Consider the following 26,520-nt stretch of genomic DNA (forward strand, 5'->3'; position numbering starts at 1 on the left):
TATAAACAACCGTGTGCAGGTTTTTGTGTGAACATAAGTTTTCAACTCCTTTGGGTAAATACCAAGGAGCACAATTGCTAGATCATATGGTAAGAATATGCTCAGTTTTGTAAGAAATTGCCAAAGCGTCTTCCAAAATGGCTGTACCATTTTGCATTTCCACCAGCAGTAAATGACTGTTTTTATTGCTCCACATCCTCACCAGCATTTGGTACTGTCAGTGTTTTGTATTTGGCCATTCTAATAGGTATATAATGGGATCTCATTGTTATTTAAATTTGCAGTTTCCTGATAACTTATGGTATGGGATATCTTTTCATATGCTTACTTGCCACCTGTATAACTTCTTTGGTGAGGTATCTGTTCAGGTCTTCTGCACATTGTTTAATTTCTCATAATTGAATTTTAAAAGTTCTTTGTATATTTTAGATGTCTTTTATCAGATATGTTTTTTATAGGTATTTGCTTCCAGTCTGTAACTCATCAGCCTTAATTTTTAAAACAATTAAAACCACTTTCCAAAATTCCCATCATAATGCTAAAAGCGAAGCCCAAGTAATTCAATCATAAAATATAAAATATGAGATTGATTAAATTTATTGCCAGTTGGGGATCATTTGGATTTAGAGAGTGGGGGCCAATATCCAATCCCTTCATATCCCAATCTATAATGTTGTAGCCGCCAGCCCCCGAAAGACACACAGACCACCAGAAATCAGTGAGTTATAAGAAACACATTCTTTATTCAGGCAGCTGGGTCTGCCAGGGTTACGCAGACCCCAAATTAGCCCTGAATGTAGAGGTACAGGGTTTTTAAGCCCCAAATCCCATTCCTCATTCTGTCTTAAACACAAAGGTCTATTTTTCTCCTATTCACTACCTGTCAACCCACAGGTCAGGTGTGCAAGTGGGGGTACAGAAGCAGAAAGCTTATTTTTAGAATGTTATGTTCCCATGGGTGATAGCCTATGTTCCCATGGGTGATAGCCAAGCAGTAATTTTCCAGCCAACACAATATTATCTCAGGGTTTTATCACTCCATACTCTCTTGATTTTCTCCAGTTTACTCCACTGGATACTCCTTTTCAATCTCCTTGAGAACTTGTCCTCCTTGTCCCAGCCTCTGAATGTTGATATTCCCCTAATGCAGAAAACTCTTAAATTTTTGTCTTCAGCCCAGAGGTTTTCCTCCAACCTCCGGATTTGTAAATGCAACTGTTTCCTTGACATCTTCATCTGAATGTCTCCTAGACATAAAAAACTTACTATCTGCAAAATTAAACTTAGTTTTCCACAAGAAAAACTTCTCCCCACTTACATGTCTCAGAAAATGAGATTAATATCCACCCACTTATCGAAGTCAGAAACCTGGGAATCATCTCTATCTCCTTCCTTTCCCTCTGCCCTGCCCCATCCAATCCATCAGCAAATTTAATTACTTCTATGTCTAAAATGTATTTCAAACCTATGTCTTCAGGGCCAGCACCCTAGTCCTGCAACAACATCCTAATAGCTATCACCTCTTTCACTCTTACCTGCTTCATTCATTATCTACATAAAAGCCAGAGCAATCTTTAAATGATATAAATCATATCACTCTGTTAAAACTCCTCAATATCTTTCTATGGCATTTTGAAAAAAAACTAAACTTCCCACCACTCAGGATCTTTGTATCCATTAGACATTTCATTCCTGGCCCACTGTATAAGGGCTGAGACCTTGTCAAGGAATCTATGAAAAATGTTGGGGGGGGGCATGGGGAGATTATGGGGGCGGGGACTGGCTCCAAAAAATACAGGGTCAAATTTAATAAATGTTTGTGACTACATAACATAACAATATGTTGTTAACTAATCCTAAATTTCAACTCAACCTTTATGTAGTTATTTATATTTTTTATTTTAACGAGGAATGTGGGTACAGGTTTTTGTTAAATATAATGTGGTGCGGGTCCCCAGAAGCAGGAGTATAAAAGGCCTACAGGGGTTCTAAAATGGCCCTCATTTAGGGCCTTTATATAAGGTCCTGCATTTCTCCGTCCATGCCTCTCTCTCTATGGTTTCCATGATGCCACTCTCCTACTTGCTCCTAAACTCAGCCAGCAAGACTTGCAAATTCCTAGACTGTACCAAAATCTTTCCCGTTTCCTACCCACCCATCAGTCCTCAACCTGACTCCTTCTCATCTATTAGTTCTCAGATTAAATGTAGCCATCTCAAAGGACCTTCCTGACCAATCTAACTAAAGTAAGCCCACATGCACCCCCTTACCTTCTTATTTTGTTGCTTTATTTCCTACATAACTTTCCTCTCCATCCATAGTTTATTTTATTTTGTGTTTATTCTATCTTTCCCATTAGATTAATAAGCTCCATTAAGGCAAGAACCTTATATCTTGTTCTCTGTTGTATCCTTAAGGCCTACTCTAGTGAGTGGCTCAATACAAGCTTCAATAAATAGCTTCTGAATGAATGAATAAATGAATGAGAACTTAATCATCAAGGGAGGAGGACCAAGCTAGAAAGATTTGTCTTGGACTCCATTTTAAGAGGCAGGAGGCATCCATCCTCCTTCCATTCTAGGTACCCAGATAGGTTTCAAAAAGGAATATTCGGAGAATTTTTCCAACAGAAATGTTAATGAAAGCTCTTGTAACTTACCCTATTGGGGTGGGGATTGGCTTAAAATTGGTGGTTTGAGGCAGAAGTATGGCTCCCCAGGTTGATGATCTTCCTTTGCACCCTCCCCTCCCCGAGACTCTAATGGCTCCACCCCTTCCGGTCCACAGCATGAAGCAAAAGGTGGCTTTGGCCTGGTTAGGGCGCCAAGAACCTCATCATCGTTAATTATTCATGAGGGAGGAAGGCATTATGGGAGCCTGAGGTTCTTATTATTCGTAAGGGGGCGGGGCCTCTTTCTCGCTGGGGCTCCTGGGAGGATTCTAAAATCTTCGCGAGGCCACTGAGGCGCCTGGGAGGCGGGAGCACGGCTTCAGAGCGGATCAGAGCGGGATTCTCTGTCTCTTCCCGGCTTGAGGAGATTTTTTTTTTTTTAATTTTAAGAAATTTGAGGTCGGTGGGGCAAAACGACTAAATTTCATCTTCCTGTGATTCTTTAGCTGGAAAACTGTCAAAATCTGTGGTAAAAAGAGATTTGTTTCCCCAATATTTTCTTGCGGTAGTTTCAACTTTTGGTGGACTAAAAAGGGTAAAAGATGTATCCCAGTGTGGTTTGATTCTTATATTGGCCAGTTTCTCTTTTATAGCCTTACTAGTTTACCTCTTGGAGATGTTTTGGGCTAATACACGAGCAGATGGGGTGGGTTTCTTCAAAGGGTTTTCGTAGATTGAAACAAAATCGAAATTCCGGTGAATTGTTGTGGGCGGGTTTTCTCTGAAAGATGCGCAAGAGGGGGCCGGAGTTCATCCTAGAGGGCGAGGGAAACCTTTCACGATTAGTCAAAAAATGAGTGGGATGGAACGGTGGCGTCGAAACATTTTATTATTATTATTTTGGTCTGGGGTTCTCCTCTAGAGCAGTGAGAGGAAACCAACAATAATTTGGAATTACACCTTGAAATTTTTCGGAAAAACCTACTATCTCCCCCAAAATATTCAAGTCTGAATGAAGAAAATAAGAAATTGTGAAAAGAGACTTCAGTTTTAAAAGAATTGGAGCCATTGTATTTTAATTCTCTCAGAGGTTTAAATATATGTATACTCAGTGGATGACAACATAAAGTCCCCTAGTCCCAGGTGTCAGTCTGAAGAGCCCACTAGCCCCACCCAAGTCCCTCTTTACAAGTTCCTTAGAGAAGCAAAACAAATCCTAGGCCAGATTTATATTTTATTATAATGAAAATGCTTTAAAATGCCTGCTGTGAGGGAACAAAAAACCAAACTCATGGATTAAATAAAGATTCTTCCATGTGGTGGAATTATATGCAGCCTTCAAAATAAGTAACTTGTAGAAGTATATGGGCATGGAAAGAAATTGCAATTTAAATTACAATTACAATTGAAAAAGCAGATTACAAAACAGTATGAACAGTGATCCCTTTTTTTGTTATAAGAAATATATATGTGTGAAATTCTAGAATGATATAAACCAAAGCATTTATAGCAAGCAAATTTAATCTTTTTTGGTTTGTTTTGCTGTATTTTGTAAACGCTTTGACAATGCACATATGTTACTTGAATAATTTTAATGATTATTTAAAAATATCTACTAATTTAAATGCTCACTGAATGCTGAAGCAAAGGTCTATGGTATGATCTTAAAGGAGATTCCCAGTATGCTTTTCACTAAGCATAATATTTCTTGGCCATGTTTTCAAATATGTGACTGATTGTAAATTGATATAAGTTGATATGGAACCTTTTAAGGTGAATAAGTAACCCTGTGATTTTAGCAATTTTCTGACAAAAGGAAAAAATGCGTTTTGGTCAGATATATTTGTAACTCTTTGATGAAATGTCTTAGTTGTTACTTCAGAAAGAAGGAGCTGGAGTTGTGGTTATGCATATGTATGTGTACATGCATATATACAATAGTGACACAAAACGATGACAATGTGTATGACAAATAATTAAAGAATTATTGTTTAGAGTAAGTAAATTAGTGATTTTAATAATTTCCCTCTAGGAATTGTTCATTTTGAAATCAAGTTGTGTAGGATCTTCCTGAGACCTATCAGTATTATTAACCAAGAGTGGAATTGAGGGGGAAATTATTATTCATTTATTTATTCGAGTCATTAATTTTCCAAGACTTTAATTTCACTGCTTCTGTGTGCATTATACAGCAAAAATTGATACTAGTAATACCTTCTTAATCTGTTAGAGCTAGTAAATTTTAAAAGCTCTAAACTTAGTCTCAATTTTTTATCTTTTTGATTTTATTGTTTCTAACAAAAGAACATGTCAGTACTCAGTTTTAAAAAAATAGAAAAATAGTACCACAGAATTTTAATGCTACATTAATACTTTGATTTTTTTTAGAATGTGGATTGTAAAAGCAATATACTAATTGACAGATACTGAATGTATTGAATTTGTTATATCATTTTCTTTTGTATTCAGTCTTTTACTTTGTAAAGATTTTGCGTATTTCTTTTCTTAGAATATATCTCATCCAAACATATGTCTCATTTTCTACTAAAACTCTGAATCTATCTAGAGTATTTGGCTAAGAAAGAAAAGATTTTTAAATATTTCATGTCATGCTGAGATGAATAATAGACTCTACTAGTGGGAACTCCATAAATCAGACATCATATTAAAAGTTTTGTAAATATAAAGAGACAGCAATTGCCTATCAAAGTATCAACCTCTTCATTTAAAAAAACAACTCTTCATTGCTGTAACTTCCTTCCTTTTTTGTCTTTTGTACTTTGTTTTTTTAAACAGGGTAAATTCACAAGATAAGAAAAAGGATGGCATCTAGAATAAATACCAGTTTCACTTTGATTCCAAACCAGAAATATAGACGTAGCAATCGTCGATCCAGCTGTTTTTCCAACAACCTTGACTCAGATTCTCAGCCCTTATCAACACTTGGAAATTTTAAAGCCTTGCCATTGGAAATATTCCAAATAATCTTAAAATATTTGTCAGGTGAGGTTTGGGGATTATAAGTAGGCTACATATACACTCAAATATTTTTATTTTCCCCCAAAACTAGTTTGTCATCTTAGGCTAGAATTAATGGTGTTCACATAAGTTAATTTTCTAAAGTTTCATCATTGTTAGATAAGGGGTACAATGAGAAAGTACAATACTCAAACTCTTAAGGCATGCTTCTAGTATGACATGGTAACTTGACCGTTACATCTCAAAATGTTTTTTTTCCAAAATATTTTTAATTCATTGAGCATTGGATTTAAAACAATTCTAAGATTCTCCCCCTTTCCCCCACTTTTATTATTTATTTTTATTATTATTTAGTATTATTATTAATGAGCTAACTTATAAGTTAATACATTGTACTAATAGTGACATCTTGTATTTAAGCCATTCATTTTTATGTATATAATTTTCTCTTGGTAGTGAAAGATATCAGCATGCTAAGTATGGTGTCCAAAACAGTCAGCCAATACATTATTAATTATATCTCAACCTCATCAGGAAGCAAAAGACTTTTACTACAGGACTTTCATAACCTTGAGCTGCCTGGCAGGAAACAAGACTCCTCTATACTGGAATACTACAAATCTCTAGGTAATTTATGTAATAGAATTGTAACAAGTAAAAAACTATACTTAATTAAGGGGAATTTATTATACCATTCTGCAAGACCTGTGGGGAATGGAATATTTCCTAAAATGTGCCTATTTTTATGATGCTCTTACTCTTCAGTGTGAGGACTTTGCCTTAACAATAGTCCCTTATATTTATCTTTAAAGGTGAATGAATGGACTTTAATGTAAAATGTCAGTATTTGTGATTTTATGTGGATACAATGTCACCTATATTTAATGTCTAGGTGGCTTACCAGTTTAGGAAATTAATGTATTTTCTATTCTTTACCTTCATTGGATCTAATGAATTTTATCTTTATACCATTTTTCCCTTTCAACCATAATCTATTCCTTAAAATAGAAAAGAAATTTAAACATATTGTTGGGGAAAATCACTTATTCTTTTATCAGAAACAATGGTTTTCTTTTAAAGCACTGTACACATTTACTAATAAATCATTACGTTATGATTAAATTAACCATATCAAAGGAAATTTGTATAATCTTTCTTCTCTTGATTTGTATTCATTTGTCTTTCACCCCATTCATTGATTTCATTCTCCCTAAGAGCGCTGAAATAAAATTCTAATTTTGACTTGATTAATGACACAAATTTAATTATGAAGTCACCTTATAATTAACCAAAGCATGGTAATAAAATCATGCATAATAGTAAGTTAAGTGAATATTACCTTTTAGTAGCCTAAGGATACCTAGCTTTAAGATAATAAAGACTGTATAGATGTGTAAATGTATCAAAATGTATTTGACAGTATATTTAATAAGACTAAATGAAAGATGTGTAATCTGATTACAATGTTATTGGCTTCACTATGTTATAGTAAAGCTTATATCAGAATACATAATAACTTTTTGCTACTTGTCATTTTAAATATCTTTTTTCAAACATCATTTGTTGCAAAGGAAATGGTACTTGGATAAAAGAGTTTATTCTTTGGTTTTGATCTGAAAGAATTTTTTTCCCTGACCAAGGCTCAAGTGCTTAAACAAACAGAAAAGCATTAAGACAATAATATAGATAATTCAGTTAAAAAATACAAGTGTGTATTGATCTTAATAGCTTTTTAAAACAGATTTATTCATGTAACGATTTCAACCTTCCATTTAATTTTGATGCAACACCTGGCTTATGACCGATTCTTTAGATAAATGTTTGATGTACTTACCATTTTTTCATGTTGCCATTTCTATCTGATCTCTTCTTGTTTTCACACATTAAAATAACATTTTCAGAATCCTGTGCTCTGAAGATTATAAATTTTAATTTGCTTCTTCATACAAAACAGAACAGATGGCCAGTATGGAAAGAACATTACATCTGACTCTATTTTAGTATGAAGGAATTTAAAAAGTTGGTCTCTAAAGGGTATAGCAGTGCACCTGTGTTAAAAAAAAATAAATAAGTCAGCCAGTATTGGTTTTTATGGTAAATTGCAACTCTTAAAAATAGGAATTTTACATTAGAAAAGGCAACCAACATACAATTATAGCTTACAATTCCCCAGCTATGATATGCCATGGGACTGGATGCCAAAACATAAAAAGAAAAGAACTCAGCCTAAAAACCAAACACTGAAAATGTCTTTTTATGTACAAAAATAGAGAGGGTTTACGTTTAAAGCTCAATTCTGGTCATGTGTTACCCAAACATAACAACTTCTAAAAATAAATTAGATTCCCATAGATTCTACAGAATTACATAAAGTAGTTATTATATTGTTAAAAAGTAAGTGCAGAAAAGATAAAACTGAAGAAAGTCATAATATTCAGGTATATATTTTCTTGCCATATATCTTATTTTTAGTTTGAAGACATGTACCCTCACAGGAATGTTAACAATGTATTACCATTTTAGGAAAACAGACCACTTAAAGTTAGAGGAAACAAATCATGTACTTCCTGTCACTGTAGTTTATTTTACATATCTCACTGGGAAACTGAAGTTTTTTTCTTTTTTAAATATCTAAACACAAAATTCTATACATTCTTAAAATGCAAACCCCATAAAAGGATATCTTTAAAGGAAGAAATAGATATTTTATCCAAACCGGCTGATTTCTGAGAGCAAAAAATACTCTAATCTCTGAAATTTTAAGTACTTATGACTTTAAATTTTTTTATTTGGAGAAAGGAATACAAAATCTCTTTTCTCATTCTTTCCATGTTTTTTATTAACAACTCAAAACATTTTCCTTCATGGACATGAGGTTAATTTCAAGAGATACTCAAATATGTTTTCTATGGAATAAAGATAAAATAAAGTTTCCCTAGTGTATTTTGTATCTTGTTATTGTATCTTTTTAAATCTAAATACTTTTCCATATCCGTTCTATAGTATCAATTTCAAATATTTTAAGATTTTATGCCAGTGCCTCTTAGATGGACATCAGAGTCACTTGATAATCACCATATAAGAGTTTCGTACTCTTCCTCCTAAACTTCCTCTTAAAAACCATATCAGCTCACAGTCCACTATGATATTCCATACTTGACTTTCAGGAAATGTTATGTTGTGCTTTGTTGATATTCTTAACTTAATTGGATCGTTGTTGCCATTTTTTCATGTGTCTCCTTACTTTCTCAGGGTTACTCTTTAAGAGATGTACGTTGCTGCTACCTACAAAGGAAAGACTGAAGTATATTCACAAGATACTCGCAGAGGTAAGACCATAATTCTGAATTAGTTTACAATCTTGATTTCCAGTAGCGATGTTTTATTGTCTTAGATTCATTTAAAATCCATCCTTAATTGGTAGAACTTCATGAATTAGTACTAAAAAATTAATTGATGATAATCTAATACTTAACCAAGTACTCAAAGATACTTGAGCAAAATGTAGTATAGTAGTATAGTAGTTGTTACAAAATAATTTTTATATATAACTAAGTACATCGCTTAAATTTATTAGGTTTAACAGAGTATAAAAGTATGTTACCCCACTTAGGAATCCTGAGGATTTTTAAAGTGGCGATTTAGATATTTTATTAAAATGAAATAATTTCTGAATGTTAAAATCTTACTATTTAAATATACAAAAGCATAGGAAAGTATTTTAATACATAAAATAACACTTTTCTGATAATTTATAACTTGGAAATGTATATCAGTGTTTTGGGGCATAATCTTTATATGAGCAATTGAGTTTTACTATACAAACCCAAACATACATACAATGCTGATGGCTCAGTTCTATACTGAATACTATGCAAACTATTTCTGATGCACAGACTTTTTTCATGTCAGTATGTGCATTGAATTCAGATCTATGTTAGTGGAGTAGCTTTCCAGGTAATCTTTCTGCCATCCATTTCTTCAGTCCCCAAGGCATTCTGTACACTGAATCATAAAACTCACTTTCATCAAGCTAATTTTCTTGCATTAAAATCTTTCAGTGGTTACTCAATTTCAGCAAAATAAGGTCCAAAATCCATATCTGGTATTTAAGGTTCTCTGTGACGATGCAACCTTACTTCCTACTACTTTGAGCCTAATTAAGCTGGTCATATCTTTCTTCTCAAGTAAACTTTTGTTATTCCTACCTCAATACAATTTTGTCCTTATTGTTTCTCTTTCCATTTGTTATAGCTGAATCCTACTTTAAGCCATTGCTTATTTAACATCCTCATTAGCTTTTAAAATCATTCCCAAATTTATTATTTCCCTGCTTTCATATTGTCTGATATAGTACTTTTTTGGTCATTTTAGCATTTATATATATTCTAACCTCAAGTATGGAATAACTTCACATGTGTATATCTTATTCTCTTAAATAAATTGTGAGCTCAAAGGCAGCCTTTGTTTTATGTTTCTCTCAATCTCCACTATATACCACAAAACTAATCAGTTATTTAGCATTTTAATCATTTTCAGTTAATATTGAAAAATTCTTATCTATTTTCATTAAATTTGAATGTCAAATCATTTTACAGTTCCATTATAAAGGAGGAATTAATAATTGTTCTCTTCACAGGTTTCCTGTTTTAAATTCAATGGCTGTGCAGCTCCTATGCAATGTTTAGGATTATCATGTTATGGCATGTTTTTACAGGTACATTTTTTAAAATGAAAGAAGAAAAGGAATATTTTTGAACTGTTGACAAGTAAAGCATTTAATCTATTGTTTCTTGGATTAATAAAAGTAATAATAATCTAAAAAAATAAAATAAAGTTGTAAAAATTTGAGATTGTGTTAACCTAATGTTTATCACCTCAGATTTTCTTCTTGGATTTCTCACTGGTAAGAAATGTTTAACATTTATTTGCTCTATACCAATGTCCTCAAAGTTTCTAACCAGTATTGTAAAGACTAGAAATAGTGTGGGGTGAGAGGTGTGTGTGTGTAATGAGTTTTAATTCTTGAGCTAGTTATTTAAGATGTTATTTTAGAAAATCAACTGTATGAAAAAAATTCTAACTATGGTAAGTAATAAATGTAGCTAAACTTATTATGGTAATCGTTTTGCAATATATACATATATAAAATCACTAGGTTGTACACATTTAACTTACACAATGTTATGTGTCGATATATCTCAGTAGACCTGGGGAAAAAAAGAAATCAACTGTATGAATTTAAGAATTTTTGACTAATCATTTATTGTAAACAAAGAAGATAATAACATCATAATTTAACGTTATTCAATATTAATAATCATACCTTACACTGTTCTAAGCAGTTTACATGTACTAACTTATTTAAAACTTATAACAACCTAATGAGGTTTACAATAGTCTTATAACAATCTTGCTATATCCCAGCCTGCCAGCCAACATCTGCACATCCAGATTCCAGCAGCATAGTCCCTCCTACTAGCTCTCTTTTCTTTGGGACAGGTAATATAAGTACATGTATTTATGTAAAATTCAAAAGGTAAAAAATGGTATAAAGTGAAAAGTAAGTCTCCTTCCCCAACCTGTTCCTTGTCCACTGGGTTCCCTTCAACAGAATTTATCAATGTTAGCAGTTTCTTATAAGTCCTTCTAGAAATAATAATATGATTAATTTTTACACTACTGAAATCCAGGTCAACTATTTTAAGAAAAATTTATGTGATTGATCAACTTTTTCAAAATCTAATTCCAGCTAGCCCTTGAATGACACAAGGGTGCTTACCCACGCACAGCTGAAAATCCACATATAACTTTTGACTCCTCCCAAATTTAAGTTGTCCCTTGGTGTCCAAGAGGAATGGTTCCAGGACTTCCCATAGATACCAAATCCATGGATGCTCAAGTCCCCTATATAAAATGGAGTAGATCAATGCATACAGTCAGCCCTCCGCATCCATGGACTCCCAACTTCCTTATTGAAAACAGTGCAGGTATTTATTTTTAAAAATCTGTGTATAAGTGGACCTGCACAGTTCAAACTCATTGTTGTTCAAGGGTCAACTGTATGGTGATACACCATTTGAATTTCCTTTTCACATATATTTAACTGTACATTTGGGTTTGCTCAAAGGTAATTATTAAATTTTGTCCTAATAAAAATTTTTTGCTTGTTCACATCCAACTGTCATAAATAAATGCTCATAATTGTCGTGTTAAAATTATATTATCAATAATTAAGCAATATCATAAATGATAGCTAGAGGGGGTCAAACGGGTTCTACTATAGTATAAAACTAAGCCACAGTATGGTCGTGAGTCAGATGCCTAAAGCTGTGATCTAGGGTTTGGGCCTTTGTTATTTTTCTCATACTGACAGAGTTCAGGATTCAATACCATTTAGCAGTTCTCTGAAAAGATACACCCTTTACAACAACAACAACAAAACTGGATTTGTAGCATTTCTAGGTTTTGTTTATGTAAAATTTTTTATTGATTTCAATGGTTCTATAGTGGATAAAAATTGAATATCACCTGGATCATGTGCTACAACAGTTATGATAAGGCAGTAGTAACTTATGTTTTGATTTGATGATCTGAACATTTGCAATATTTCCTTTACTTTATTGTCTTCAGACATTAACAGCAGGTTGGGATGAACTCGAGTGCCATCGTGTTTATAACTTCTTATGTGAGCTGACTAATCTCTCCCGCAAGATGCAGACCATTGTCTTCAGTAAACCAGGTAAAGAACTACAATTCAGAAATAACATTAAACAGAAATTAAAATAGAAAAAAAGTAGAGTTCAAAGATGTACTTAAAAATAAACTGTGAAAAATAAAAATAAGATTTCAACTAGGAAAAAAGTAAAATAAAAAATAAATTGTGGCATCTATTTATTATAAAAGGACAAAGAAATGTAAGGTAATGATAAACACTAAATTAGATAGTAAGCACAAGTAGCATGTGATTAGAGAAAGAGAAGTACTCAGAGGGCTTCAACTCTATTAATAGTATTTTATTTCTTAAGCTGGGTGAAGGATACAAAGGTGTTCATTATAGTATTCTAAACCTTTGTATATATCTGAAATATTTCACATTTTTAAAATTATAGAACCCTACAATTCAGCAATGTCAACCTGAGAAACTCCCACAGTGTGCACAGGAAGACACATAAGAATGAGCATTGCGGCATGTAACCATGAAAAGCTGCAAACAACCTAAATGCCCATTGTCAGAAGACTGGATAAATGAACTGTGGCATGTTCATACAATTAAAACCATTAGTAGTTAAAATGAATGAACTGAAGCCATGTGTATTAATATAGATAAATCTCAAAATGTGATTTGATAAAACTTATCAAATGATACTTTCAATAGGAAGCCATTTATAAACATCTTAAAAACATGAAAAATAACTATATATATTCTTTATGATTATATACACGTGTTGAAAAGTATAAGAATGTAGTTGGAAGATGTGATAGTTAATTTCGTGTATCAAATTTAGTGGGCCAAGTTACCCAGATATTTGGTCAAACATTATTCTAGATGTTTCTTTGAAGTTATTTTTTAGATGAGATTAATATTTAAATGAGTAGACTTTGAGTAAAGCCTGTTTCCCTCTGTAATGCGGGGGCCTCATCCAATCCAAACTGTATCGGTAATGTTTTATTTATTTTTCAAAATCGGAAGCAAATTTAGCAAAAAGTAAAGTTTGTATCAAACTAAGTGTGTAGTACACAGTATTTGTTATAGCATCTCTGCTTTTCTCATCTTGAAATATTTCATTATAAAACAAATTATGGATTAAAAGGCAGAATTAGAAGCCCAATGAAACAATACAAAATTATTTTATCATGTCTTTCTCTTGATCAAAAACTTTATTACCTCCCTAATATCTTCAAAATAAAGTCCAAACTATACTGGTCTTCACATTCTAATCCTAACCTACTTTTTCAAACTATTGCCCATTATTCTCTATATCAGTTTGATATAGAGTAGGCGTATTGCTCTACTCACTCTCAGACATTTCTTACACATTTCTATCTCATACCTTTTATTCCCTTTCTTTCCCCTGGAAAACCATCTCTCCTTATCCTTTAGGATCCAATTTGCCTGACCTCCTCTGTAAAACCTTTCCTGATCTCCCCAGGCCTACAGTAATCTTGCTCTGCTAAACTTCTCTGTTATTTGGCTTAGCATATCACAGGTTACTTATTTACATATGGCCTTAGATCATTGACAGATCTTCCATTCCTCAAAAAGTTAAATAGAATTATCATATGGCCTAGCAATTTCACTCCTAAGGGAATTGAGAGCAGGGACTTGGACAGATTTTTGTATGCCAGTGTTCATTGCAGCATTAATCGCAATAGCCAAGTGTTCATCAACAGATGAATGGATAAATGAAATGTGGTATATACATACAATGGAATATTATTAGCCATAAAAAAGACTGAAGTTTTGATACATGCTACAATATGTATGAACTTTGAAAACATTATGACACAAAAGGACAAATATTGTATGAATCCACTTATATGACTTACCTATAACAGGCAAATTCATAAAAACAGAAAGTAAATTAGAGGTTACCAGGAAGTGGAGGGAGAGGAGAGTTATTGTTTAATGGTTACAGAGTTTCTGTTTGAGGTGATGAAAAGTTTTTGAAATAGACAGTGGTGATGGTTAAACAAAATTGTGAATGTAATTGATGCCACCGAATTGTATACTTTAAAAATGGTTAAAATATCAAATTTTATGTTATATATATTTACCATAATCTTTAAAAATTAATAATGTAACATATTAAAAAAACTATTGAGTTATATACTTTAAATGAGTTAATTGGTATGTAAATTATATGTATTTCAATCAAAAAAAATGCAAAATACCACTTCGTAGCCACTAGAATGGCTAGAATCAAAAAGTCAGATAACAGCAAGTATTGGTGAGAATGTGGAGAAATTGGAACCTTCATACATTGCTGGTGAAAATGTAAAATGGTTCGGCCACTTTGGAAAACAGTCTGGCAAGTTCTTCAAATGATTACATATAGAGTTACCATATGACCCAGCAATTCAACTCTTAGGTATACCTTCAAGAGAAATGAAAACATATGTCCACATAGAAACTTGTACATGAATGTTAATAGCAGCATTATTCAGAATTGCCAAAAGGTGGAAACAACCTACATGTCCATCAATGGGTGAATAGATAAACGAAATGTGGTATATCTATACAGTGGACTCTTATTTAGCCATACAAATGAATCAAGTACTGATGATACATGCCATAACACGGATGAACCTTGAAAATATTATGCTGATTGAAAGAAACCAGTAACAAAAGACCACATAATTTAGGATTTAATTCATATGAAAGTCCAGAATAGGGAAATCTATAGAGACAGAAAGTAGATTATTAGTTGTTTAGGGCTGGGGCAGTAAAGTACAAAGGGATAGGGGAATGATGGCTCAAAGGGCAGGATTTCTTTTTGAGGTGATCAAAATGTTCTAAAATTGACTTGGTGATGGCTGCACATATCTGTGAATATACTAAAAACCACTGAATGTATGCTTTAAATGGCTAAATAGTATGGTGTCTTTAAATGGCTAAATTGTGTGGTGTATAAATTGTATCTCAATAAAGCTATTTTTAAAAAGAGTCCCTTGATCTAAAATTTTTACAAAGGCAAGTAAATTAATGCTTTCAGTTATGAAGCATATTAATGATGTATGTCTTTGACCTATCCATTATGTACATCAACCTTTCTAGGAGGAATAGTTTACAAGATTTTGTTTTCACAGGAAGTGCCCGAAAACTAGAGTTAAGGATCAGACTGTTCTGTAGGAATGTCCTACTTGATCATTGGACACATCGAAGTGATTCTGCTTTTTGGTTGACACGTATACTAAAACCTTGGCCAATGGTGAATCAGGCAAGATTACTGTATATCATCTTTGGACCAATATCTCCTCAAGATGGTAAGCATCTATTTTTTAGCAACATATGTTATAAAACTTGTTAAATTACTTTGACTTTAGGAAGCATATCTTTTTGTACTGCTCAGTTTCATCATTCCTAATGACTAAACTGTGTTTCATTTCATAGATGTATTGCCACATTAACCTGTGCATAACTTAAGCTTCAAGATAGAAATTATTCTCCTGTAGGCCATTACTAAATATATTCCTATTATCTCTGTTTTACCTAAAACAGCTACTTTTCATTTTTAAACATTATCTTAACTCAAGAATATATTTGCTGCTGAAAGGGGCAAATAGTGCCAGGGAATAAAAGTAGTAGTCAGAATAGATGTTTTACTCAATTTGGGGTGCGTAATATAATTTCTTGCAATTTTTTGCCTGTATAATTAAGTTTGGATTAATGTTAAAATTAGAATACAGTTCATTTGTTCACATTGCCTTATGTTGGAGGTAACCAGTTTAAAGAAGCAAGAAGCCAATCTGGAATTAAATTTTGTTGTGTTTGTAATTCACAAAAAGAATTGGTCATGGGGAAATAATCAAAAATTGACTGAATTACTCTATTTTGATATAAATGTTCAGAAGATTCTCAAATATAGCATATTCTATTTTCAGATTTTATTTTAGTAAGATTACATTAATTATTCCAATTTCTGTTTTAGGGTTGGCATTATCTTTGAACTAGAAGCCCTATTCTGCCGGTGAAACTACCTTCTCTTTACTTCATTTAGCTATTATTGCTGTGCTTTATCACATCAGTCAGAGACATTCAAATTTATACTGTTATCAGAATTGACCTTTCATTATGAAAGTAGCATGTATAAGTAATGAATTTTATTATGCAATTCAATTTCTTTCTTAAACAATCCATGAAGTCTTTGTCATAAAGCCAACTATTCTTTCATAACCTAATTTTTGTTTTAATTATCATTCAGGACAGGTGGTTTGGCAGAAAATGATAGAAGAACCTACAGATGAATCCAGTCTGAAAGGTTTGGCTGATGCCATTAAATTACTATATGACACAGGCGTCAAAGAGTGGACAGCAGACGATGTTATCAGTCTTGTAGATGAACTATCAGGTAAAAAAATATATTTATCACACAAACAGAAATGTATTATTAGAATACAGTTAGAAAATTGTAATTCTATAGGTAACAAATGACTTATTTATTGGATATCATTAAATGCTAAAGAATTTGGTATTGTTTGAAGAGAATGCATATAATCAACTTTCTTTCAATTGCAAATTTTATAAATATATATTATTACCATTATTATCCAAAATCTTCATAATTTATTAACTCATTTATTCTAATTTTTCAAGTTCTCAGAAACACTCTCCTAGGTTGTATGAAAAGAAACTCTTTCCTGTTGGTATAACAGAAGTGAAACAATTTTTCCCATTCATGCATAATCCTTTAGATTCTAAAATTTATAAAATTTCTTTTCTTTCACAGAATTAGACGACCTTGCCTGTTGAACGATGTGTAGGAAAAATGCTTTGACTATATTACTAGTACATTTGTAAGAACTGTCATAACATGGTAGCAATCTCCATCTCCAGTTAAATGCTATAATTGAAAAACTAAAGCATTTTTTTCTGAACTTTTCTCTTGGCACTAATTGTATTTCTATCAAAGTGATGTAATATTACATATAATTAACGATGTTTACTATAGCTATTGTATAATTTCTCATTCAATAACTGTTCTTCCTTTAATAAAAAGTGGTTCCCCGTGAATGGCTTCTAGAGAATAATGCACGTCTCCTAATCCTAAGTGGGAACAACATCTGTTTCACTTTCATGGCTAGTAAAGCTGTAAATGGACGGGCCATTGAACTGGCAAAGCTGATAGTCTTTTTGGCTTTGGTAAGTAAAAATAAGTTTTTCTCTAGCAAGTTGTTTAACATTATAGTTGACCCTCCAGGGACCTGCCCTGAAGTAACCGAAATATATACAAAACATTTTGAAAGAATAATTATTTAAGTATATATTATATATATTTGTAAATTTTTAAAATATATTTAATAAACTATCATATTTGGAATTATTCCCTGTATTAACTACTCCCCACTTCATATCTAGATTGTCATGCAGCTCTGCCAAGTTATATATTCATTTTTAAAATTCCATTAAAAAAATAAAGTACCCCATTTGATTCGCTTCAGAATAATTGATAGGCAGCAGAGAGAGCATATGAAAGTCAGTGGTGGTAGAGATGAAACAAGATTGGTAATTGTTGAAGCTGGAAATGGTACTGGCGGTTCATTGTACTAGTCTCTCTACTTTTGTATAGTTAAAATGGTTTTCAAAATAAAACATTTAAAAATATATTTAATACTCATTCATTTGACACAGATTGTGTTTTTACCATGGGCCATACATTGTGTGAGATTCTAGGACTATGGAAATTAATAGAACAAATCTCTAACCAAAAGCTGCTTATAGTCTTTTAAGAGATATCAAGGTATATATAAATAACTTCAGTAAGATAAATGCTAAAATATAAGTACAAAAAGAAACAGAAGTGGCAAAGGGGAGCCAATATTGGGTGAATGTATAGGACAGAGAGAGCTTCCCCAATCCCAGTAGAAATAGATTTTTAAAAATGATTAGAAGTTCACCAGGCAGAGGGGACAAATTATTCAAGCATGTACCTACATGCATTACACAGAAATCTCATTTATTTGGCTACCATTGCAGATGTCAGCTCAACCAGTGCTTCAAAAGCAATGAAATAATCTTCCATTTGGATGTTGTGAGCAGTAATTGAATGTAATCCATTTCCTATGAAATGGAAACAGAATCTTTACCAACTCAACTGATTAAAACATGAATGAAATCTCTGTGGCTCTTTTGAAAATGTGAAAATGTAAAGAAAGCTACTAAATTAATTGTATTCTCGATGTAAATATTTATTTTAATAATTAAGTTGATTCCCTCTATGAGAGAGAGAGAAAAATGGAACTGCGTGGCTATATTCACAGGACTATAAGCAGCTCAGTATTATTTCTAAAGGGTAAAATGTATGGAAGGGGAGGAGGAGGAGGTGAAAGATTAGATAGAAAGAGAGAGGCCAGATGATGAAGGGCCTTGTAGATCATCTGTGGAGCTTGAATGCATCCTCTAATAGGGAGCTGCCGAAAAGTTTTAGGAAGGGGAGAGACAGGATCAGTTTTAAGTTTGTGAAAGTTCACTTTGGCAGCACTATAGCAAACAGAATGGCAAGGAAGTCACTAGAGATGAAGAAGCCTTCTCTCTAAAGCCTTTTCTGATTAGCATCTCAACTCTATTAATTTTCCCTAAATTACCTTTGTCTTCTCTTTATTTTCATTTCTTAATAGTGTTCTTAAGCAATTTCATGTGTGGGGTAAGTCATCTGTGAAATATATAACAAATTCTTTGAAATTTTTTTAAGTTTTATTTTTATTTTTTTTAATCAAAGAAATGATTTTAATTTTTCCCCCATCCTTCTCCCCTTTCCCCCCACCCACCACTAGTCCGTTGTCCATGTCCATGAGTCTCTCTTTGTTTATCCTGTTCATTTGTTGCTTTTAGGTTTATATCCCACATATGAGTGATATCATGTGATTTTCAACTTTTTCTATCTGGCTTATTTCACTTAATATGATTATCTCGAAGTCCATCCATGTTGTCCCAAATAGCAGTATTTCATCTCTTATGGCTGAGTAATATTCCACTGTATATGCATACCACAGCTTCTTTATCCAATCATCTATTGTAGGACACTTTAGTTGCTTCCATATCCTGGCCACTGAAATTCTTTTTTTTTTTTCTGGCTCATATGAACTGTTTATTATGATTAAATACCATTTCCAATACTGTCTGTTGCTTCCTTCTCTGCCCCGCACTGAGCCCCAGGAAGGGGTCTCAAGCAGATGATGGGCCAGATGTGACCTCCCCCAATGCCAGCACAGGAGCCCGGGTTTTGAAAAGGCTTTATTGGTGGGAGAGGTGGGGGGTCAGTCCTTCTCCGCCGCTGCCTTCCTCATGGCCGCAAGGACGTTGCTCAGCTCCTCCCACTTCTTCTTGGTGTGGATGTGTGTCCCCACCCTTTTCTTGATGAACTTCAGGGCCCGCTTATCCTTGGAGACCTTGAGCAGCCCCAGGACGTGCCGCTTATAGGGGGCAAAGCCACACACCTCTTGTATCATATTCCACACAAACTTGGTGTGCTTGGTGAGGCGCCCGCTGCAGCAGCTATGCCTTGGCTTGCTCACATTCTTGGTCACCTTGTGACCCTTGTTGAGGCCCATGGCCATTGAGTAGTGCACAGCCATGGCTGCTGCTTCTCAATGGCTGCCGCAGCTGAAGGACTGAAATTCTTTGAAATTTAGAACTATGTCACTTCTTCCATAGTGCCTCATACTATGCCTTACACATAAGTGTCTTTCCTGTCAGATTAACATCATTTAGTTACACAACTATGAAGTTTATAAAGCTGTATATTATTTGGCTATGTGAGCTAAATTGGCCACCTAGAATGTTAGTAAATAAATCTTTTTCTTTTCAGTTTTAGCTATTAATATGTAGTCTTTAAACATTTATCTTTGAAATAATAGATAAATATTCCCTACAACTCTCAAGGTGGCAAGTTGATAACACTATAGAGTTCTGTTGCCTATTGAATTTTCCTGTTTGTTGTCACCCTAATTGGACCCCTTAAAAATAGAAGCCCTGTCTTTATGGCTTACTATTGTATTTCCAGCTCTTAGCATGTGCTCAATAAATATCTAGTGAATGAGTGAATGAGCAGAAGTCTTATTTTTTATATTGTTTTCAATATTAGATTTTACATTAGTAAAGAATATTCTTTGATAATTTTGAACCAGACTTTTGTCATACATTTTCCACTAAAATTGAACCATTTAAAAGCAAAGGAGTATTAGCTATAAGAGCATTTTCCACTTACAGACTAAATATAATGTTATGTGTAATAAATTATGTAAAATCATAAACAATCATAGTTAATAATACTATTTTCAAATTCTATAGCTTTCTTCACATGAAAATTTACCATAATGCTTTGTATATCTAAATCAGGTGTGTGAGAAAGAACTATACTGCATGGATTGGGCAGTTAAAATGATGCAAAAAGTCTGTAAGGTCTTTAGTACTCCAGTGGAAAGAAGTAACTTCCTGCAGAGTGTGGCAAATGCATTTGCATGTGTTATAATGGAAATGCTGCAGTCAATTATGTCTGGTGAGTATGCATGTAGATGGTGCACAGATATGAATAAAATGCATTCTAGTCTCTGCTTATGACAGAGATAATTCTCTGTAGATTTTTATTTCTAAACTAAGAATAGAAGAAGTAGACATTTTGTTTGTTTTTCCATGAGATATATTTAGTTCTTGGTTTTGTCACTTTTAAAATCTGGTATGGGTTTTAATGGGAAACATAAAGCTGAAGAGTCTACTCTGAAAGGAACCAGTTTCAATTTTGCACAGCAAAAAATTTTCACATACTCACTTGTCAACGTCATAATCATCATAATCATATCCTATATTTGTGTAGTTTCAATATGTATTATTTTACAGTTTTATTAGTTAGCCAACATGAAAATTAACCTTGTTTTACAGATGAGAAAACTAAAGCTTAGTGAAATTACCTGACTTGTCCTAAGTCATAAAGTTAGAAGCAATAAAGCATGGACCAGCATCCTTTTCTTCTGACTTTTAATTTAATGCTCATATAGAACTCCATGATTTTAATGGTTAACATCTAACTTAAAGACCACTAACTAGTCTTCTGTTAACATATTATTAAATCATATATTTAAATCATATATTTAAAAACTTAACTGTTATTTTATTTTCCTCACTGTCCACTCCCGTGTATGGCATTTAGGAGACCGTGATGAAGAGGACAGAAGCTTTTTGAATTTGTTCCATCTTGTGCATGCTCAGGCTAACTTCCATAAGGAGGTCCTGTATTTGACCATGAATACTCTCTCTACCTAAATACTCAGAAAACCTTGCATTTAGAGAATACCTCACTGAACTAACAATTAGAAACGTGCTATTTTTCATCAATCAAAGAATAGTATCCATGGGACTTTATATCACCTAAGTAATTCATCGCCTGCATAGAATTTTAGAAGTAGCCGCTTTAAACATTATTAATATAAAAATTACAAGCAAACCCAAGAATGTATTGAGATTTATCTGGAAAATAAGCTGTGCCTCTCCAGATTTTGGTAAACCTAATACCAAACTAAATGGAACATTAGCGTCCAAGAATCTGGGGCCAGCCAACCCATATGTGTGGATCTTTGAAGCAAGAGAAAAATTTGTTAGAGCAAATCTAAATTCATTATAGTATGTATCTGTTCACTTTGTTTAGGTTGTGTAGACATAGCCTAGAATGTTGCGTGAAGGTTTGCAAATATGATGTTTTGGACTATACAGATATAAATCACATTTTTTACCACCTTCTTGACATATGATTAGAACATTGACAAAGAACATTATATTTCGTTCACATTTTGCATGAACAGATATAAAACAAAAAATATGAATATACACATTCATATATATATCTTTGTGTATATACAAACATGTATCTATGTTTCCTTCTTTAAAACAAATCATACAAAAAGTCTATAGAGGAAGGTAATATATATTGTTTTAATACAAATCATTTTTTATTCTTTCCTGGGGATTAAAGTAAAAATGCTGCAAATAAGGGAAAATATAAAATGAAAGAAAAGTAGCTATCCTGCTGCTAGAATAATTTTCACAATTAATTTGCATATCTTCTTAAAGCTTATCTCCCTATCTTAAAGAGTGGGACTTGAAGAAAACTAGAAGCATGGATAGTTAGAAAAGCCCAAGAATGGGGTTTTTCTTCACTCAAGGAAATGAATTCCAAGAAGCTCCAGGACTATTTCAGTCTGACTAGCATTTGCCACCACTACTTTTACTATTAAAGTCGAAAATAATAGTGCCTAACAGTGCTGAAATAATGCTGGAGCCCTCCTGGATTGCCCATTTTCTTCTCCCTAGATTTGATCATTTATCATCTGGACACACCCCTTCCCACTGGGCTTCTCAGAGGCTGACTTTCTCTTTCCTAAGCCCTTGACTTAACTCACCTCTCTTGAGCTGATGAAGGGAAGAAACATAGAAATTACTCACGGAAGTAGGGTATAAATTCTGGGAAATACTCAAATATTTGACAAGAGGGGCTCAGTGAGAGATTTAATAGGATTGAGGAAGAGAGCAAGTTATGGAGAAAATATAAATTGTGATAACAAGATTTTACTAAATTGCAGTAATAAAGGCACTTAACTTTCATTTTTAGAGGGTCAGAAATTAACTGCCTTTCTGGATTGTCCAACTATAATTCCTTCAGTGGCAGGAATTGTTTCTCCAGAGTTTAGCATTTTCATATTTACACAAAAACAAAGTCCTTGCTTTTATCCTGGTTTCATTTTCTTCCTCTCAATTTAAGAATTCATCCACAACTAAATTATGAAGATTAAAAGTTGGTAGATATCACAGTACAGAATAACACTTGAAATAGCTTTTTCTTTTCTCTCTTTCTTATACATGCTTTGAAAAGCCTAATCCATTTTTTATCAAAATATTGGTAATTCCAAGTTGAGAATATACTCTGTTAGATTATTTGGAGGTTGGGGGAAGAAAAATGAAGGAAAAAAGTAAAATTTTAATATAAATAGTAAATATTTTTTAATAGTTTACAAAATAGATGCTAAGTTTCATTCTCTTAGAGAAGCAATTTGGCATTGTGAAGTTTTCTTGAATTCTTTGAATTATCCAAGTCTCAGTTATTTTCAGCAAGTTTACAAAAGAAACATGGTTTAATTTAAAACATTTTTGACCTGGATTTTGAATCTCATCGCACAGTTGAACTGACATGACTGCTGCTGTAAATCTTTTAAAACACATTATTGCATTATTCTCGATAATTGTAAGATTATCTTACATAAAAAATTTGATTCATTCTTTGGGTGCAGTAGATAAATGGTATGATCTTGCTACCAATAAAAAGTAAACCAACAAGTTCTTCATTCAGTTATTAACAGATAAAAATAACATTTGAGACCAAATTTGCAGTTTCTTCAATTCAGCAGTATAGTTTTTAAAGGGATACATTTGTCATTAGGAATAAAGTGTGATATCAAATTTTAAAGTGGGAGGTTAACTTGCAAAAGCATATGTTATTGTCATTAGTATTGTTGTTCAAGCGAGGATATATGCAGTTATATTGCCACAAAAAAAAAAGGAGCATTTGCAGAATGAATAACCTAAAAACACTGGGAGTCTGTCCACTTCTAACAAACTCTAGAATAGTCATAATAACATAACGTAAACTACTAGCAAGTCAGATAATTTATCCTGTACCTTTTTCTAAATTAGAAGATTGACCTGGGCTTCTAGTTCTTTTTTTCCTTTTGATAGTGATTTCTTTGGTCTCTTTTGACTTCAAAATGTAGGATGATTTTTACTTCCCCTAGAAGACAAGCTCAAAAGAGCTCAACAGTGCATCATTATATTTATCTTTACTATTGTTTCTAAACACACATGACATCATAATTGTACTAATAATAAATTAATGATGCTACTTTTCTTAGAAATTAATTTAAAGTTTATAGCTTGTGATAAATATTCTGTACCTTATGAAACCATAAAACATCTATTCTTAACACTTTTTTGGATAACTCTTTCTCATGCCTCTCTAACTCCTCAACTTTATTGTTTTCACAATACAGGCAATAAATTACTATACTTGGGAAGCTTTTCAGGCATTCAAGAGTTCAAGGCTGCTCTCCATAAAATGAACAATAGGCACCTTATTTCACACTTTTCTCATCCTCTGATGACTTAGTTCATGCTTCCAGTTCTTCTATTAATAAAGATTTTATTGCCAGGATAATTATTCGCCTTTGGAGATTAGAGTAACCATGAGGTGTGCACAGCAGAAGGTACAACTGGGAGAACCATCTTATGTCAATAAAAAACAAACATTAACTTCTTTGTGTGATTGTTACTTGAGTTAACCTCTTTAAGTGAATAGTACTAAATTATATGATTATAGATTTTTATGTCAATAAATATTGTGAAAGGTAAAAACACAGAGCTGCTACAAAAGCTTCTTAGGTTATTGGACACTTTACTAGCAATGTGATTTCTTTACCAATTCCACTAGAAGGTAGCTATGAAACTTGTAAGAAATCAGACTGTGGGAATATGCTCCTTGGCTTGTTGATACATCACTAAGATAGGAAAGATGAACTGAAAGACAATTGTATTGGACAGTCTTCTCTAGGTTAAAAAAAAAAAAGTGCCAAAGGACTAGGAACACATTTTTTTTTCATCAAGAAAGCAAATATAACTCCAAAATATTTCTCAAGTAACTAGAGACTTAAAAAAAAAACTTAGTTTAGCCCTTGAAAGCCTTTTAAATTAAAAAAAAACAACTTGTAGGTATTCTAAGATAATTTTGTTCTTAAATGCACACAAAACTGAAAAATATGTATTGTTATTTTTTAAAGTATTTATGGTAAAATGTTAAATCAACATATAATGAATTTTATTTAATTTGTTATTTATTCGTACTAATAAAATAAAATTAGAAACAGTTCTAACTTGTTCAGAGTTTGTCATTATGCAAGTCATTGAGTGTATAATTCTTTTAAATTATTTCTTGTGGAGAAACTTATTTTTATTTAAGCCGTTAATTATAGCTCAGTACCATGATCAAAATATGAAATATCTTAATATAAAATAATGTTGCAATTGGCTATATATTTATGTATACATATATTTATGCTTAACATTATAGTATATAAATAATTTCATTTACTAGCAATAACTCATAAATTGTATAATAATCTGTAAGTAGAACAGTATTCTATACTATTCTGCTATTTAATTCAGAGGCAAAATTCCCAAGCAATTAATATTTCAATTGCTGCTAAAATAGAAATGCTACGATTATCATAGTTTAACACCAGTTTCAAAAAACAAAATATGTAATTAAGTGTTGTGGATTACCTGTAATTTCCCATGACTACAAGAATTTACAGAGTTTTCCTAAGAACAAAGAAGTTGTTAAATATATCTAAATGTATTTGCTTTCTCATGTTTGAGTTTATAATGGATGTGTTAATGATTTTTCTTGTTTCCTTCTTCATATATGATTTTGGTTTTATTTTTGTTTAAAACAGATGGGAGCAAGACTAATTTAGAAAAGGCCATCTAGGCTTACCAAATATTTAGAGTGTGATAAAGCCAAAGCATATAATTTACAAAGACAATTTTCCACTTCAACTAGGCTTTATTAAGGGAAATTCCCATTACTTTTGAGTACATTAAAATGATACTTTTAAGAGATTTTGAAGTTTGAATAATGCTAATTTTAAGTCTTTTAAAAGCAAACATTTTCCAAAATTTAATGAATTATGTCATGCAAAATTTCAAACTCAGAAAGTTTGAAATTGATTCCATATACCCAGAACTATGAGTCTTAGGTGGTTCTAACTTAGTAACATTTACCTTTCCATTATTTAACTGTTTCCAATATATATCTTGTTTCTCCTTTTTTTCTCTTCTTTCTCCTGAAATAAAATACATCACTTTTCCATACAAACCCCTTACTATTTATCAAGAAAGCAAGTATTAGTATAACTTTTTTATAAGTAATCTACAACTATTTAGAGATGTTTTTACTACATTGATGTGGGCCAAGTACAATCCCATTTATAGGACATGATTGCCCTATGACACAGATTCGTAAAACTTATACAAAACTGTGTATTACAGAAGTAACTTTTCCCAGTGTTTTATTATGTTTTAGGCTGCCAACATACAAATAATCTAAATGTGAAATTAAAATTTTTTTATCAAAATGATGAACACTAAAACTCTGCTATAGATTGGCATATTA

At 32.5% G+C, this 26,520-nt stretch overlaps 2 protein-coding genes across 2 annotated transcripts; one reads left to right on the forward strand and one right to left on the reverse strand.

The window, feature by feature from the left end:
• The first annotated feature begins 3,029 nt into the window (after window positions 1–3,029).
• Window positions 3,030–22,322, forward strand: FBXO47 (F-box protein 47). Its single transcript, XM_039873638.1, has 11 exons — window positions 3,030–3,140; window positions 5,408–5,614; window positions 6,047–6,217; window positions 8,843–8,919; window positions 10,230–10,307; window positions 12,224–12,332; window positions 15,401–15,577; window positions 16,516–16,662; window positions 17,311–17,453; window positions 20,649–20,808; window positions 21,457–22,322. The coding sequence occupies exons 2-11, from the start codon at window positions 5,434–5,436 to the stop codon at window positions 21,567–21,569; spliced, it is 1,356 nt and encodes a 451-aa protein (XP_039729572.1). The 5' UTR covers window positions 3,030–3,140; window positions 5,408–5,433; the 3' UTR covers window positions 21,570–22,322.
• On the reverse strand, window positions 19,366–19,885 carry LOC120611210 (60S ribosomal protein L36-like). Its single transcript, XM_039873639.1, has one exon. It carries the CDS (start codon window positions 19,883–19,885, stop codon window positions 19,568–19,570), a length of 318 nt encoding a protein of 105 aa, XP_039729573.1. The 3' UTR covers window positions 19,366–19,567.
• Window positions 22,323–26,520: the final 4,198 nt, after the last annotated feature.

The sequence above is a fragment of the Pteropus medius genome, unplaced genomic scaffold (assembly GCF_902729225.1).
Source record: "Pteropus medius unplaced genomic scaffold, Ma_sr-lr_union100, whole genome shotgun sequence".
In the NCBI taxonomy this organism is placed as follows: Eukaryota; Metazoa; Chordata; class Mammalia; order Chiroptera; family Pteropodidae; genus Pteropus; species Pteropus medius.